This window comes from Onychomys torridus, chromosome 16 (genome assembly GCF_903995425.1).
Source record: "Onychomys torridus chromosome 16, mOncTor1.1, whole genome shotgun sequence".
Lineage (NCBI taxonomy): Eukaryota > Metazoa > Chordata > Mammalia > Rodentia > Cricetidae > Onychomys > Onychomys torridus.
In genome coordinates this window covers 984,001-1,001,302 of record NC_050458.1, presented here as the reverse complement: position 1 = coordinate 1,001,302, position 17,302 = coordinate 984,001, and the positions used below count along the sequence as shown (strand labels likewise).

Genomic DNA, 17,302 nt, shown 5'->3' with positions numbered 1-17,302 from the left:
CCTTTAATCCCAGAAATCCAGCCTTTAATCCCAGGGAATGACTGCAGAAAGTAGAAAGACAGATAAGGCATGAAGACCAGAAACTAGCAGCATTTGGCTGGTTAAGCATTCAGGCTTTGGAGCAACACAGTTCAGCTGAGATTCATGTGGATGAGGACTGAGAAGCTTGCAGTGTGAGGAAACAGCATCAGCTGAAGAACTGGCAAGGTGAGGAAACTGTGGCTTGTTCTGTCTCTCTGATCTTCCAGCATTCACCCCAATAACTGGCCTCAGATTTGATTTTATTAATAAGACCTGTTAAGATTCATGCTACAGAAAGTAAAATACATTTATTAAGTAATTCAGAAACCCCACTTACATGATTTGTAATGCCAAATTTCTCTGTGAAAGAAAAAGGTAGGGTAGAACATGAAGTCTATATGACCAAAGACTTGTCTTGGTGTGTGTGTGTGTGTGTGTGTGTGTGTGTGTGTGTGTGTGTGTATGTGTGTGAACTAGCCTCCTCATAATGATATTTTTACTTAAACATAGCTCACAGAGCTGCCTGACTTTGAGCACCACGGAGGAGAACGTCAGGGTATCTTGTTCTTGGGCAAATGGGAGTATTCAGAATAAAGTAAGAAAACTCAGCAGAGCCAGCTTTGCACTGTGGCTTTGCACTCCCATCTGAGTGTAGAGTTGTAGCTAGGAAGTGGCTGTCCATCAGCAACACTGCCTCTGAAGCAGCTGAAATACATGGTGAGTTTCTGTCAATATGATGTGAGTGGAAATACTCTGAGCCATCTCCACCACTGTCAGATTAAAAACATCAACTAACCCCTGCTTGCCAGCTGGATGCCAATGCTAAGGCATATTAAATGTCACCTTACCAAAGAGTCTGTCAGCCTGAGTCACCAAAAATCTCTGTGGATCATGCTGTTGTAAGGTAAAGGAGCAAATGAATAAACTTTTAACATATTAGAGCAGTGATATGGAGGGTTTGTGTAGTTGGTTGTTTTTTTTTTACTCTTTACTCTTTTGGGGACCTGCCACCCAGCTCTCAAAAAATTAATTCCACACAAATATTTAGTCTTAATTATAAATGTCCAGCCTTAGCTTGGCTTGTTTCTAGCCAGCCTTTTTAACTTAAATTATCCTGTTTCTCTTTAATTAAGTTTTGCCTCTGGGCTTTATTTTATATATCTTCCTAACGCAACCTCTTGAGCACTAAGATTATAAACATAGACTACCATGCCCAGCCTTTGAGTGAATCTGTTATGACATTAAACTTGAAACTTAACATACCACATGGAACATACTATATGCTCCAAAAATACTAATGATGCTTAATCCAGAATAAACCTTTTGTGATAATGAAGTCCACCACAAGATATAAAGGTTAGTGTAGTTCCCCACCAACCAGAGGATAGTTGTCTGGAATATTCTTATCCCAGGAAATGCTGGAGGCCAGAGAATTATAGTGAAAAGGCTAGGTGTAAGTCATTAGTCCTCTGCATAGTAAATGATTATACTCTGACTAAATTATGATCCTGAACTCATGCTCTAATTAGCTGAAACAGTGTACATAGAGATGAATACTGCATAAACATATGCAAAAGGACATAAATATAACCCATAAAGCAAACTCCTGTCTGATCTAGATAACTCAACCTTATATTTTTCTAATTTCAAGATTTAGGGAGATTAAGCCAGGAGCATCAGGAGGCATCATTGTCATCAACATCACAATCATCATCATCAGCAGCAGCAGCAGCAGCAGCAGACATATCCATACATGGGGACACTCAAACAGCTTCTCTTTGAACTAATGCTCAACTTGTTTTAGAGGTTTCCTGTCCTCATACATTTCATTCTCTCAAAGCTGTTCTCAGTAGCAATCCCTATCCCCAATGTTAAAGGGAGTTCTGTAGATTAGAAAATCGAGACCTTCCACCACAGCCTTCTTGTTTCAGGCTCCATCTGTGCCTAAATTTAATATCTAATCAGGCTGTCCTCTGTGTTCCCAGATCAGTGGTTGCTACATTCCTACCACCTTGAAGGTGATGCTGTTGATAGACTCCAGGTTTTAGAGCTTCAAATACTAGGACTTCCAGGAGGATTTGGGGCACAAATTCAGAAAGCTTGACTCAGTGGGGAGGGAACTCTTACCTGTTACTTCTTGCCATGTTATGAACACAGCAGAAGTAGCAAGACTCTAAGAAAATGGCAGCATGCAGCTGAGAACTTTTCTAGGGCCATGAATATGATGAGAAAATAGAAGAACCTTTAATCCTACATAGCATCCTTATCTCACCAGGACATTCTTACAGGACTGGGTATTTTCCAGAGTTGGCCTACCCACAAAGAACTAAGAACTTTTAAATAGACAATTCCAGAGGATTTAAAAACCCAAAGTACAAATCAATGCTTTAGGTTTATACTGATACTACAAATGTAAGTGTCCAGCATGTCCTTGTAGCTGAAGTTTTCCTGGTCCTGCCTGGCTCACGGTCAGGACAAATCTCTCTCAGCCACCAGTTCTGCAGCTGCTCATACCCAAGTAAACTCACAGAGGCTTATGTTATTTACTAACTGTATGGTCATTAGTCCAAGCTTACTACTGACTAGCTCTTACACTTAAATTAACCCATAGTTCTTATTTATGTTTAGCCATGTGACTTGGTACCTTTCCCAGTTTTGCCTTCACATCTTGCTTCCTCTGTGTCTGGCTGGCGACTCCTGACTCAGCCTTCCCGTTCCTAGCATTCTCCTCTCTCCTTGTCCCACCTATATTTCCTGCCTGGCTTCTGGCCAATCAGCAATTTTTTTATTAACCAAGCAGAGCAACACACATTTACAGCATACAGATATCCACAGCGTGCCCTATCAAGTTTTACCTTATGTAGCTCATAATACTGGGAGGCACCAATTCCCCCTTGTTCTTCAGCTGTCCAGAGGACCAGGCGCAGAGTTCTCTTTGGACGTAGCCCTGGGAAAATAACAAAAGGCATCCTTCAGTTTACTTTGAATGGTTTTCAAATGATGGAAGTCTCATCTGCACTGTGGAAGTAAACAGGAAGCAGAGGCACCTGTTTATGTCTGGTATGGCTTCTGCTTCAGGGTATGGATGATAACACAAGGATGCAACTTCAGAGATAACCTCCAGGGCAGGGTAAAAGTGAAATGTCATGACCAATGTCATTTACAGGGTCCAGTGTATGGTCATGTTAGTGAAGTATTTATTATACCATATCTAGAAGGCATACTGAGGAGGAGCCTAAAAACTTAAAGCCATCCTAGACACTTCAAATGAAACCAGATCACTTGGCAGTATGTCAGGATACAATAAGCAGGGATCGCCTCTTAGACTGAATCTACCAGCACAGTTTCTCATGCTCTCCCCGAGAATTGAAATAACTAAGAAGTTGATGCAACATCTGTGGTTACTCATGGGCATTTACTGGAAAATATAAAGTCATTTCCTCAAGGTCAATCAAAATTAATCGAATGAGTCTGCCATTCTTCACATTACCAACAGCATGACAGCCACTTTATGGACTTGTAATAAACAACATGTATAGATAGTCTCTGATTCAACTTACTTATTTTCATATTGTGATTGTATGAACAAAATATATAGCTATATAGTGGAAAACCAACTTAGGACACCAAGGTTTGGTCTGTAGCTAGATTTTTCTGCCTGGCCCATGGTCAGGACAAATCTCTCTCACTGGCCAGTCCTGCAGCTGCTCAGATACAACCAAGTAAACACACAGAGACTTACATTGCTTACAAACTGTATGGCCACAGCAGGCTTCTTGTTATTTAGTTCTTATATCTTAAATCAACCCATTTCTATTCATCTATAAATTGCCACATGGCTCATGGCTTACTGGTATCTTAACATCTTCTCATGGCAGCGGCTGGCAGCAGCTCTCTGCTTCTGCCTTCCACTTCCCAGAATTCTCTTCTCTGTTTGTCCTGCCTATACTTCCTTCCTGGCTACTGGCCAATCAGCATTTTACAGAGCAATATCCATAGCATTGGTCTTTTATCGCACTACAGATAAGCAATATGATCATCTCTCACAACACTGGACAACAGTAGCAAGTCAAAGTTCCTAGTGGGTCGTCTGATCACAAGGGACAGCCACACCAGTGCTCTCCAGTGTGTCTCAGGATGCTTGACCATGAGTTGCTTAAATGTACTTAGTCCAGTGGCTTTCAACCTTCCTAATGCTGTGACCCCTGACCATAAAATTATTTATTGCTACTTCATAACTGTAAGTTTGCTACTGTTATAAATCATAAGGTAAACAAATATATGTGTTCTGGTGGTCTTAGGTGATCACTTTGAAAGGGTCATTTGACCTTAAAGGAGTTGGGACCCACAAGTTGAGAACCACTGGTTTTTGGTCAGGATGTAGCCACCATTCTGCTGAAGTGCCTTTGCCTCTATTCTAAGTTTTTAATTAATGGTAGAACTGTCACTCCTAAAGCCTTTTTCTGGGTTACTAAGCCTGTCCAGTAATCATTAACTGCAGGAAGCTATTTTCTCAGTTTTAAAAGTATAGTAAAATGATGCCTTAAATGAGCCACTTTTCTACTAAGAATTAAAATTTCTCCTGGTTTGAACCTCGTAATTGCTGATAAACAGCAAAAGCAGAGAACATAATGAGGATCAACGCTCCTGCAAGGGAACTGTTGGGGATGGTCGCAATGCACTTTGAGTGGTGCTGAGGCCACCGTGCTACCACACACTGTCTTCTCCCCACAAGCCATAGCCTGGGCAGCATGTGCTCCTGAGACATCAAGCTCCATCCTGCCCACCCCAAGACTGACAGATTCTCCTTGCAGAAGCATGGTGGTAAGAGTTGTATAGGAAGGAGCTCCAGTGTCCTTGAAGTGAACATAGCTATGAAATCATTTCATGCTGGAGTGTTAGGTGAAAGAACACAGGCCACAGTTGCAGGCAGATCTGAATTACTAGGAAAGCCAGGAGAAGCCACCTCCTCAGAAAATCCTGGTGACTTCTATAAACATCTCTCTAGAACTCAGCTCACTACTGCTATGCTCTGGTCCAAAGCTCCAACCCCATAGCCTGGATGTTGCAGCCACTTTTCAATAGTCTTGCTGCTGTAGCTTCCTCTCTCCCTTAGATGATGCTATACATTGTGGCTGGAAGCATCTTTGCAAAGGTGAAGCCAGACCACATTATTTCTCTGACAAGAACCTCTAATACTAAAAGCTTCTGAGAGGAATGGACTTAGATATTAAAGTTTTTTTTTTTTTTTTTTTATTACAAGCATGGTGGGACCAAGTCAGTAGAAATCAGAGGATATTTCTTTGGCTCTCTCCACCATTTGGGTTCTGGGGATCTGACTCAGGTATCAGGCTTGGCAGAAGTGTCTTTACTCAATGAGCCATATTCACTGGCCCTGATTTATACTTAATTTAAAAATGGTATTTTATGTGTTTGGATATTTTACTTGCACATATTTATGGTACCACTGTGTGCCTGGTGCCCAAGGAGGCCAGAAGAGGGTATCAGGTCCCCTGAAACTGGAGTTATGGATGATTGTAAACCATCTTGTAGGTGCTGGGAATTGAACCCTAGTCTTCTGGGAAAGCAACCAATGCTCTTAATTGCTGAACTGTCTATCCAGCCTGATATACTTTTAAATTTACTGCTATTTTTCTAGTTCTCAGGTTATTTAGCACCTAGCAGGTACACACTGAATACTGGTGAATGAATGAATAAATGAATGCAATGCTTGACGTGTCCGTTAGGATAAAATTCAAAGCTAATTTTCCAGCTACATGTCCTCCTAAAATGTTTCTTCTAGCTCATTTCCAGGAAAGGTTTATTTATGCCTTATGGAAAAGGCAGACATATCTAATAAACCTCACCATTGCTGGGTCCTAGCAAAGGACCTCCCCCTTGCTAGTCACAGTCAAGTGTCGAACCTTACAAACACCTGACACCCAGGCCTGTGGTCCAATCAACCTCGTATGCAGTCCAGCAGGGTACAACCACTAGGAAACCCAGATGGGCTCCAACACTGCAGCAGCTGTAATTTCATGATTCCAAGGGCTATGGCCTGTCTAGGGTATGGGAATGGCAAATCACAGCTTTTCTCCATTTCCTGGGAATTTATATTCTTTCTACCTCTCCAACACAAAATTGCCTGAGACTTACAGAGAACAAAGAACTATCCTTCTTTACATTTCTCTACACCTAGCACAACATGGTACTCTAAATTATTAAAATGATGGGTTTCTTAAAGAAGACTAAACAGATAGTACAGGATACAAAAAATTTCATGTTTTCAAAGTAAATGCTCAGAAGATCTTTGAATATTGGGTATACCATTTTAAAGTCATTATCGCATAAGATTAGTCTCCCTCATACTTCAAATTGATCAGAGGGCTGATGATGTCATTATATTAAGGTAGTATGGAAGTAATCTGGTTGAAGTAATGAATGTGGGAGCCTCCAAAGGACATAAGAATGTCTGGCCCTAAAAAGAAACAAACAGGGCCTTTTTGAGTCCATAAGTTGTCCACTACCCATTAGGAACATCAGCAACTACTCAGAGTGGAGGGCCCACAGAAGGAAAGGGATCTGGGGAGAGTGGAGGGCCCACAGAAGGAAACAGATCCAGAGGTAAGTGAAGGGCACCACAGAAGGAAACAGATCCAGGGGTTCAACAGGCACCCAAGTGACTCAGAAGTCTCCTTCCATCTCACAGTCTGAGTACCACTAAACTGAGAGAATGGAATTTCATCCAATGACTTGTCCCTTTATCTAATGTGGCATTCAGGTCCTAGGCCCCTTAAATCTACAAGGAACTGTTCATCCCAGAGTCTGAAGGATCTGTATTTCATTCCTGCTCTACCATGTCAAGCTCTGTGGGGTTAGGCTACTCATTTAACATATCTGAGCTTTGATGGCTTCTTCAACATAATAAGAACAATGATAACCATCTCATGGGATTGTTAGAAAATTAATAGCATAAGACATAAATAATGTTACCTAACACATGTATCTGTCATAGTTAATGTTACATAGCACATATGTCAGTCATAGTTAATGTCATCTAACACATGTATCAGTTATAGTCACATAGTAGGCTTTCAAAGATTATTTCTTAGCTCTTCTCTGCCTAATTCTAGACATCTTTGCACCTGGTGACAAAAGTCTCCAGAAAGGGAGAGCCAGGACAAAGTCTCTTGCTATGTCTTTTCCTCAGCAGCCTTAGGATCCCTCTGATATATAGAATCCTCAGTCAAGGAAAACTCAGATTTCATTTAACCTATAGAAAACAACCTCTTTGAGTGTGAGATGCATGTACACCTCAGTGTGAGCAGGTTCAGTTACAAATAAACACAAGAAACTTCCTCACTCTTAAGGCAAGGGCAGGTAGAAATACATTTCCCAGATGAAGTCAAAGCTTAATATATCAGAAGCACTGAATGAGATTAATATATCATTCTAACCTTAATTTAGTTTAAATTTTAATTTAGATTATCTTAAACTCAAGCTATTTTTTCATTTTTCTTTTTGTTTATTGATTGTATGGGCACACACACACACACACACACACACACACACACACACACACACACACACACACTAGCATGTGTGTGGAGACCAGAAAACAACTCCTAGGAGTTTGGTTTTATTCTCCCACCATGTGGCCCCTGGGGATTGAACTCAGGTCATCAGGCTTAAAAGCAAGTTTCTTAACTCACTGAACACCTTGCTGTTGCCAAGCTAGCTATAAAATCCATATTTTTCAGTATATAAAATGACAGTATCCACATCTATGATAGGCATAAGTCAATAGCAGCAGCAAAGATCAAATTCTGCAGAAGAGAGGGGTGCAGACAGCTCAAGCACAGTGATGCTATATCCCAGTTCTGGGTGGTGCTCACTGGGATGCGGATCTAGTTCAAAGCTAGCACATGACCTGAAGAAAGATGGAGAACACCAGGCATCAGGTCTTTCTGAGTTTTCATCACAGAATGGGCCATTCATTGGGTTTCTGATGAGTATCTCCACACTGTATGACAATCAGCTGACAGATTTGTGGCTTTTCTCTAAAAGAACAATTGCCAATTGTGTGTCAAACCTTCATTTTCACTTACAAAATGTGATATACATGCATTTCATTTCATTTAATTCAAGAGAGCAGTGGTGCTGGGGGGTTAGTACTTTAAACAAAAGATGAAATAAGAATGTTTAATATTGGGTTTTAGTATTTCAAAATTTAAAGGCAAAGAAGCTGGGAAATTACAATCATTAAACTAATAAATTGAAAAGGTCAATTGGCTGTTTATTATATTCACACAAGGAAAATGGTGAAGCAAACTAAACTTGACTTTCAGCAGAAAACTAAAATTAATCCTTGTTTTAGATCCCTTTCTCAAATCCTGACTCCTAGAGAAACTGTGACCCTCACACCCACTTTCTGCTGTCCTCCTCCCTTTGGAGCTTTACCTATGTTGTGCCTTCTATGACCTGATTTTGAAGGACAAGCATATGTGACCCTTAAAGAAACTCACACTAGTTGACAAATGCACTAGTTGTCCACCCCCCTCTCTTTGAGCAGGTGGGAAGAGAAAGTCTACCCTAAAAAAGATAGAAAACTTCTGCCATATGCATCACCATTGTGTCTGAGTTACAGGGACAAATAATGATCTGGGAGTGTATAGACTGAATGGATAGAGTGTGGCTAAATGCACAGGGGCTGAGCTCTATTTTCACATTAGGCAAGTTAGACAATTTGTCATATAATAAAAGAGAACATTATCATTGATTTTTTAAAATAGAGAATAGACAAAGATTAATTATTATAGGGAAAAATTGCACCTATTCTTTACAAGTGCAAGCAAAGAGTGATTTTTAATGACGTTTGTTCTTGGAATAGTTACTTTGTCTCTGTCTTAGTAATATAAAATAATCAGGCACTTCATTGATGCCCTGGGTCAAGGCAACAGATTTTTTTAAATGTTCGTTTAGATTTATTTATTTTACTTTATGTGTATGAATATTTTGCCTGCATGTATGTATGTGTACCGTGTGCTTGCCCATTGGATCCGTTGGGGCTGGAGCTGGAGCTGGATGGTTGTAAGCCACCATATGGGTGCTGGGAATTGAACCCCAGGTTCTCTGCAAGAGAAACAAGCTCTCTTAACTGCTGAAACATCTCTCCAGTACTGTACTAGATTTTTCTGTTTGTTTGTTTCATTATTTCTTTTATGTTTAAATCATAATGTAATTACTATTTCACCCTTACCTTTCCTCCCTCCAACCTCTCCCATACACTCCTCTTTCCTACCTTTCAAATTCATGGCCTCTTTTTACATGAATTGTTGTCACATGCATTTATGTAAATATATTTCTGTAAATATATATATAACTTGTATGTAAGTTTTCAGGGCTGATCATTTGTTATTGGATATCAAATTGGCATGCTCTTTCTTGGGAGAAGACTGTTTCTTCAGCTCTCAGCATTCCTTAGCTGTCTGTAGCTAGTTCTTTGTGTACGGCTGACGCCTTGTGTCTTTCCCCCATTCACTTCGACATATCTGTTGGTGTCCTCTTTGTTCAGCTCATGCTTGAGTAGTTATATTGGTGAGAATTTATGGTTATAGTTGTGACATTAACTAGGAGGCACAGTCTCACAGCAAACTCCCTGACCCTCTGGCTTTGACCCTCTCTGCCCCCTCTCCTGCGGTGTCCCCTGAGCTTTGGGTGAGGGTTGCCCTGTAGATGTACACACTGGGACTGGGCACCACAGTTTGCAGTTGGTTTTGTGGAGGAATAGCCTAGGCAGTGGGAGGAAGAGTCAGCACGTCGAGGGAGAGTCTAAGGCCTTCTAGGAGGGAAGCCCGCTGTCCCTCGTCTTTCTTTCCTTGGTTTGAAGAGTGGGACGAGAGATTTGTTAGTTCAGGGTGACACTGACTAAAAATTCATGTCAGGGATGATCTTGGAAATGACAGAAGTAAAGTGATGGAGGAGGGTCTTAAAAGGGTGTTAACATGGCTCTTCACAATGGGTCCTGGGGCTCCTGGGGAAGGACTCTCTTCACTTGGCTTGACAAGAGCTCTATAAACACCTCCCAATCCAGTCAACAAAGCACAGCAATGATGATTAGAAACAACAGCTAAGGCTAAGAATGTAATTAAGGCAAATTGGAACTCAGCAGCTGGCCTGAGTAGAGACCCAGGACTGATGAGCGGTTTGGAGATGGTGGGAGAAACTTCAAGTGAACATTTCAGACTTCCTGCTGACAAGCTCTATTGAGACTTGAGTGACTACCGTCAAAGCAGCTTGAAGCAATGAGATGATATTTATAATTTATGTTTGTGGAACAGGTGATAACACTTAATATATTCTGTAATTCAAAGCAACAGTCCTTCCTCATTATAATGATTAAGAGTCTAACAGCCAGGAAATCACTATTAATCAATGGTAATGCAAAAGCCACATGACTACTAGTGTGTGTTGGCTACTTATAGGCTAGCCCAGTTTTTCACTCATGGCCTGTTTCTTTCTTTCATCCTCAGCTTGAGATATACCACATTTTTAAAATCAGTCTTGAAATTGCAATACATGCTGTCTTAGTTAGGGTTCCTATTGCTGTGAAAAGAAACTATGAGCATAGCAACTCTTATAAAGGAAAACATTTAATTGGGGCTCACCTACATTTCAGAGGTTTAGTCCATTATCATCATGGCAGTATGGTGTTTTAAAGAAAATGCCCCCCAAAGGAGTGGCACTTTTAGGATGTGTGGCCTTGTTAGAATAGATGTGGCCGTGTTGGAGGAAGTGTGTCACCTTGTTGGTAGGCGTTGAGGTCTCCTGTGTTAAGATATGCCCAGTATCACAGTTCACTTCCTGTTGCCTGCAGATCAAGATGTAGAACTCTTTTTCCAGCACAATGTCTGCCAGTGTGTCACCATACTTCTCACCATGAGGATAATAGACTAAACCTCTGAACTGTAAGCAAGCCCCAATGAATGTTTTCCTTTATAAGAGTTGCTGTGGTTATGGTGCCTCTTCACAGGAATTAAAAACCCCTAAGACATGCAGTGGGCAGACAGACATGGTGCTAGAAAAGTAGCTGAGAGTCCTAAGGCCCACACCCACAGTGACACACTTCCTCCAACAAAGCCACACCTCCTAATAGTGCCACTTCTTTGAGGGTCATTTTCTTTCAAACCACCACACACACTACTTCAGATCATTGGCCTTTTGCATATAGTCTTTTTCCTATCTCTAACCCCCACTTTGCCTTTTCTGTCTGGTCAATTCCTAGTTATTCAATAAAGTCCATCTCTAATATTACTTACTCAGAAAAGGCTTCTATAACTTAAAGGATGACTGGTCCTTTCTTGAAGTTTCTCTAGAATTTTATATATGTATTGATTTTTTTTTTCAAGACAGATTTCTCTGTGTAGCCCTGGCTGTCCTGGAACTTACTCTGTAGACTGAGCTGTTCTTGAACTCACAGAGATCCACCTCCCTCTGCCTCCTGAGTAATGAGATTGAAGGCATATACCACCACCACCTGGCTTGTGTATTCTTTTTTTGGTTTTTTGAGACAGGGTTTCTCTGTGTAGTTTTGCACCTTTTCTGGAACTCGCTTTGTAGACCAGGCTGGCCTCGAACTCACAGAGATCCTCCTGCCTCTGCCTCCCAAGTGCTGAGATGAAAGGTGTGTGCCACCACTGCCCAGCGTATTCATTTTTTAAAACCACACTTAAATTGTAATCTTCCAAGTGTACCACTAGCTTTCTGAAATTCATTACTTTCTCCTTTTAATGACCTAGACCTGCAGCAAGTATTTGAAAGATGCTGAATAAATGTTACTGGATTAGTAAGCAGACTGAATGTATTTATTTAAGGATAAATAAAAGGTGCTGTCTCCTTATCTAGTCTGAAGCATGCTCCGTCTACTCAGTCCAGTCTACCAAGTCTGAACACCACAGGTTAAAACCCTCCAGCAGCCAAAGTGATTCAATGTGCTTCAACTTCCACAACTGCTGCAGCTGTTGTTACAGTCTCTCTTTTATAGCACAGCTGGGTCTTGTCATAGTGTGGTACCTCAACAGCTCTTGGTGAGCGAGTCATTAAATGAATGCAAAATGATCACAGAGATCCTTCTCTTAGCTAATGGTCTTAAATTACAGATATTTTGAATAGACTCTATGTTTTTACTTTGGTAATTTTAATGTGAATTCAATATATACCCTTTGCAAATTTGAAACTAAGGAAAAGTAAACAAAACCTCATAAGCATATTGTTATTTTCTTTATAGGTTTTATATACATATATGTATATCCAATACTTTACAAATATATAAAAAGAGGTTTCTACACACACACACATAAATATTTGTAAATCATGGTGTATTATATGGTCTTATTTTAGTCAATAATATTCAAGAAAACACTAACTAGTGAGGAGCTTCACATACAGTATAATTTTTTTAAAAAATGATAAATCAAGTACAAGTAGAACAAAAAAACTTTATGAATGTGTATCTAGCAATATAGCTTTATAAATTTTCTTTTTGTGTGACTATGAAGCTGTTGGAGGAAGGATAACAGTCTTAGGTCAGAGGTTATCAAAAAGTAACTCAGCTTCACAAACATCTAAGTAGCAACATTTTGGGATCCTTTTCAGCCTCACAAGGCAGAAAGGAAGTATATGTATCTTGTAGCAGAAGCTGTCATTAAACTGTTGGTTACCTCTTCCAAAAGCTCCTGTTTTATGGTAAGAGAGGAGACCCTATCTGCATCTTCAAAGACTTGCCTTGTGCAGAAAATCAGTTGTGAAGTTATCTGTATATTATTGAAACATGAATCTTTTAATCCTTTATTACTTTTGACCACAATAAAGAATTTTACTGTTGGTTCCTCTTACATTTACTTTTCAGCCAAAGAACAAGTTGGCAATTAATCATGGCTAATTCATTTTCTATTTAGGGTTTTCATATATAGTAAATCAAAGAGCTCCATTCATATTTATTAAGTTGTAGATCAGTACAACTAATCTACAATAAATAAAAATATTTTTTTAAGCTGCAAAGAGTTACAGATTAGATCTATATAAATACCTTTGGAGTGAAGATATATCCAAGTGTTAGATCTTTTATCAGTTATATTTAAATAAAGGATAGCAGACTCTGGAGATCAGAAGAGTCAGAGGCAAGTGGAGAAGGTAGAAACAGACTAGAATATTTGGTTTTCAGTAGAGCCATATTTGTCTTATTAGGGTTTCTATTGCTGTGAAGAGGCACATGACCATGGGAATTCTTATTTTAAAAAAACCCCAAAACCTTTAAATGGAGCTGGCTTACAGTTCAGAGGTTTAGTCCATTATTTACTTGGTGGGAAGCATGGTGGCATGCCAGCACATATGATGCCGGGAAACTAGGAGGAATGGAGGAAGGGAAAACTGTGTTGGCATGTACTGTATGAGAGAAGAATCTATTTTCAATAAAAAATAAGCTGAAAAAAAAGAAAAGTGTGAGAAGGCACTTTTGCATTATCAAGATGAAAGAAAATTTAGAGTAAATACAGGGATATTTACATGAAATTTCAATGCTCCAAATTTGCAGAGCCTTATATGGCCAAGGTAGTGGGTGATTTAAGCTTATGCAATGTTTACTTTCCCATATGTATAAAGGCTGACAGGGTAAGGAAGAACTTTTACATAGCCTGTCAAAACTATTTATAGGAGCTTATAAAAGTTTACTTAATACCTTGGGGGGTTGTTGTCTGAGAATGTCTCTTCAAGTTTATCTGCTGCCTTTCTAGGGTCAAGTTTATAGGAGGGTGTTCCGTCTGTGAACACTCAACTTTTGAAATGAAACCAAATTCATGCAGAATTATGTGCTTAGTGTGGGAAGGAATGTGAGGCTTCCATTCTTAGTACTTTTCCCAGGACCCTTGTCATTAAAGCTTAAAAATCAACCCAGTAAAACCTTTTATCTCCATGTAGATACCAACATATCAAGAACATTATTGTCTTTTCTAACTTAGTTCTACTTTCTACATTAGAGGTTTATTAAAAACATTTTCAGTGTTAAAGCAGAAACATACATTTAACAATCCTACTCTGTAAAAGAGAAAACTAAAATTCTGTGATAGTAGAAATGAAGTACAAATAAATAATATTCATTTGGACTAACTGTGTACAGTAAAAAGATAAACTGGCAAAATCAAAGCTACTCAAAATGCTAGACTCACTTATGCAACAACAACCAAGGAATTGGGGACTGAAGAAGTCATATGCTTTAAATTCATGAAAGTTGTATTTTAGAGGACAAAGAGTGAAGTAATAAATACCTACATTATTACCATTACCACTGTAACCACTGTTGTAGGTACATTGAGTTTACCCAAAAGAAAACTATTTTTTAAAAATGTTCTGATCAGTGAGTGAGTGAGTGAGTGAGAGAGAGAGAGAGAGAGAGAGAGAGAGAGAGAGAGAGAGAGAGTTTCAAGGAAAGAATGGAGTGATAGAAAAAGTTAATAGTGTTGGGGGAAAAATGAGGGGCATGGTAGGGGAAGGATTTAAAGTAGCATCCTTATGACTTTAGACATGGCCAATGTTGAGAAAAAAATGTAGGAAGAAGTCACCAAGATTTATTGTGCACTAAGTACTGGGCTGGTATGAGGGTTAATCTTCATTGTCAACTTGACTAGATTGAAAACCACTTAGAGGGCACATCTCTGCACTTCTGTGAAAGCATTTCCAAAGAGACTGACTGAAAAGAATCCACAGCCCAACACTGGTGTCCTTATCCACACCTGGGAACCCATTACAAAGGAGAAAGCATAATGAGCACCAACATTCTTTCCTCTGTTTCCTTTTTGTGTCCAAACACCACCAACATCCTTACATTCCCACCATCCTACCCACTACAGAAGAATGGATGATGTCCCCTGAAATCATGAGCCAAAAAGGAACCTTTCCTCCCTTATGTTGTTCCTTTTCAAGTAGGTAATCACCACATTAAAAAAATTAATAGAGAAAATTGGTACCAAAAAATGGAGTTGTTTCTGTGAGAAACTTGCACATGTGGCTCTTAGCCCTTCTGAAATGGCTTGCAGGAGAAATGCTGAAGACTCTGGATCTGTGGGCTATAGCTGCTCTAGAACTTTATAATAGGAACTGCGTGGGCCATAGTGACAGGAGTTTGGATGACTAGAATGCTGATAGAAATGGCAGCAGTGAAGACTATTCATGAAGTTTTAGAGGGGAACAAGGATTGTATGAGGACCTGAGCTAGAGGCCATTCAAAAATACTTTAGCAAAGTATCTGTGTGTGTTTTTCCCATGTCTTGAGTGAAGATGAATATAATGGATATGGACTAAGTTGTTTGGTGGAGAAAATATCAAGTCATCTAAGCTACCACTATTACATACCTGGCTACTAGTTATTGCATTTACCAAGATCTATGCTGAGAGGGAGAGTAGAAAGAGGAGCAGAAAGAGGAGCAGAAAGATAAGAAAAGCGTGTGGTTTGGCAAGTCAAGGAATACAAGCCCAGTTAAAAGCGAATATAGGATGGGTTTGGGCAAAGTGGATATAATTCTTAGAGATTATAGCACCATTAAAATGAACACTCACTTTGCATTAGGACAACATGATGGCAGCTGCCTGAAGGGCAAAGTATCACATCACCTTTCACGGGATTCAGGGCATAACACTACAAATCCCTTTGAAAAGAGAGTGTCCAAAAGGATAGAACTTTTAGTGTATCCTTCTGGAAAGTAATTTCCTGTGGGAGGTTTTCTCCAGGTTCAGTCCTGAATATAAAAGAGGCCATAGAAACTGGTCCAAAGAGGCCAGACTATGTATCAAACTGGAAGCAGAATTTGGTTTTATCCATGTGATGCTGGCATGGAGCATGAAAGAGTTACAGGGTCTTGGAAGGAGGGAATATGGTACAGGTGATGACATCACAAGTCCCAGGTATCTGTGTTTGCTCTGTTGGGTTTTGGGTCTTATTTTGGTCTGGTTTTTCCTTGCTGCGTTCCTGTTCCTTTACTTTAGAATGGAAATGTGTGCACTATGCCATTTTATATTGAAAATACATAACTTGCCTCTTGATTTTACAGTGTGTCATAGTTAAAATATTACCTTGAATTTTGAAGGAAACTTTGAACTTAGCCTTCTAAATGACATTGAAACATTTCAGACTTAGGGGACTCTAGAAAATGAACTAAATGCACTTTACATTTTGATTTAGCTATGGGCTTCTGAAGACCAGAGTAGACTATTATGGGTTTTAAAGTGATGTATTTGTATGTGTGGTTGACAAGTGATAGACTTGTGATGGTTAATTTTCATTGCCAACTTCAATGAACATAGAATTGCCACCCAAGAGACACACTTGTGGGTTTTGTATTTGTTAAGGTGCTTTCAGAGAGCTTTAAGGGAGGAGCAAAAACCATACCATTCTCTGGGCTGAGGGCCATGAATGAAAAAGAGAGGAAAATGAGAAATGCTGATAATCATCTGCATTCATTGTTTTCTGTTTCTTGATGGCATGCACAGTGTGACTCATGCTCCTGCTGACACACCTTCCCTGCCATGATGGTTTGTTCCATGATGATTTGTATTCCCTTAAACCGTGATTGAAAACAAATCCTCATTCCCTGAAATTGCTTCTGTTTAGGAGCATGTTCAGAGTAATGAAAGCAGAATATTCTGCTAAGATATTTGTAGACAATATCTCATGATATTGTCATAAATGCTATCTCATTTAGTTCTAAAAAGCAAATATTATTGACTTTCTCCTTTAGAAATAATAAAACTGAGAGGGAGAAAAATTAAACTACTTGCCTTAATACTAGGTTAGTAACTGGCAGAGCCAGGAATGAAGCCCAAGACTATCTGGTAGCAAGCCATCTTTTCAACAGCTTCTTGCCATTGCCTTTCCAAATGATTGGCCATACTCAAGGCCTGGCCAGTTTTGAGGAGCCTCTGGCTTCCATTTCTTTTCAGGTGAAGTTTTCACACAACCTAGCAAGGCTGCTGCATATGTTCCCACTATCCAGAGGCCTGTGGTAGCACCTTCAAACACCAGGGGAAACCATCTAGTTCCTAAGAGAGTTTTTATTAGTTTGAATATAGGTTTGGTCATGGGGAGTGGGAATACAAAGAGGGATATTTTCTAGACTTCTGAGGATTTGCAGTTGGTCCTTAAGATGATGAGAAATTGAGTAGCAATCGGAATAACAAAATCTTGAACTATTGGTTCCAAAAGTTGCTACTGACTTTGAATATGTAGGAGGCA

The 17,302-nt window shown here is 39.6% G+C and overlaps 1 protein-coding gene across 2 annotated transcripts in view; it reads right to left on the bottom strand.

The window, feature by feature from the left end:
* The window catches only part of Cpq (carboxypeptidase Q), a 472,588-nt gene that overhangs the window by 104,908 nt on the left and 350,378 nt on the right, over positions 1 to 17,302 (bottom strand). For both annotated transcript variants that reach the window (XM_036209105.1, XM_036209106.1), the window contains exon 6: positions 2,877 to 2,968. In XM_036209105.1, the coding sequence (XP_036064998.1) occupies positions 2,877 to 2,968 (92 nt within the window). The remainder of the gene's footprint in view (positions 1 to 2,876; positions 2,969 to 17,302) is intronic.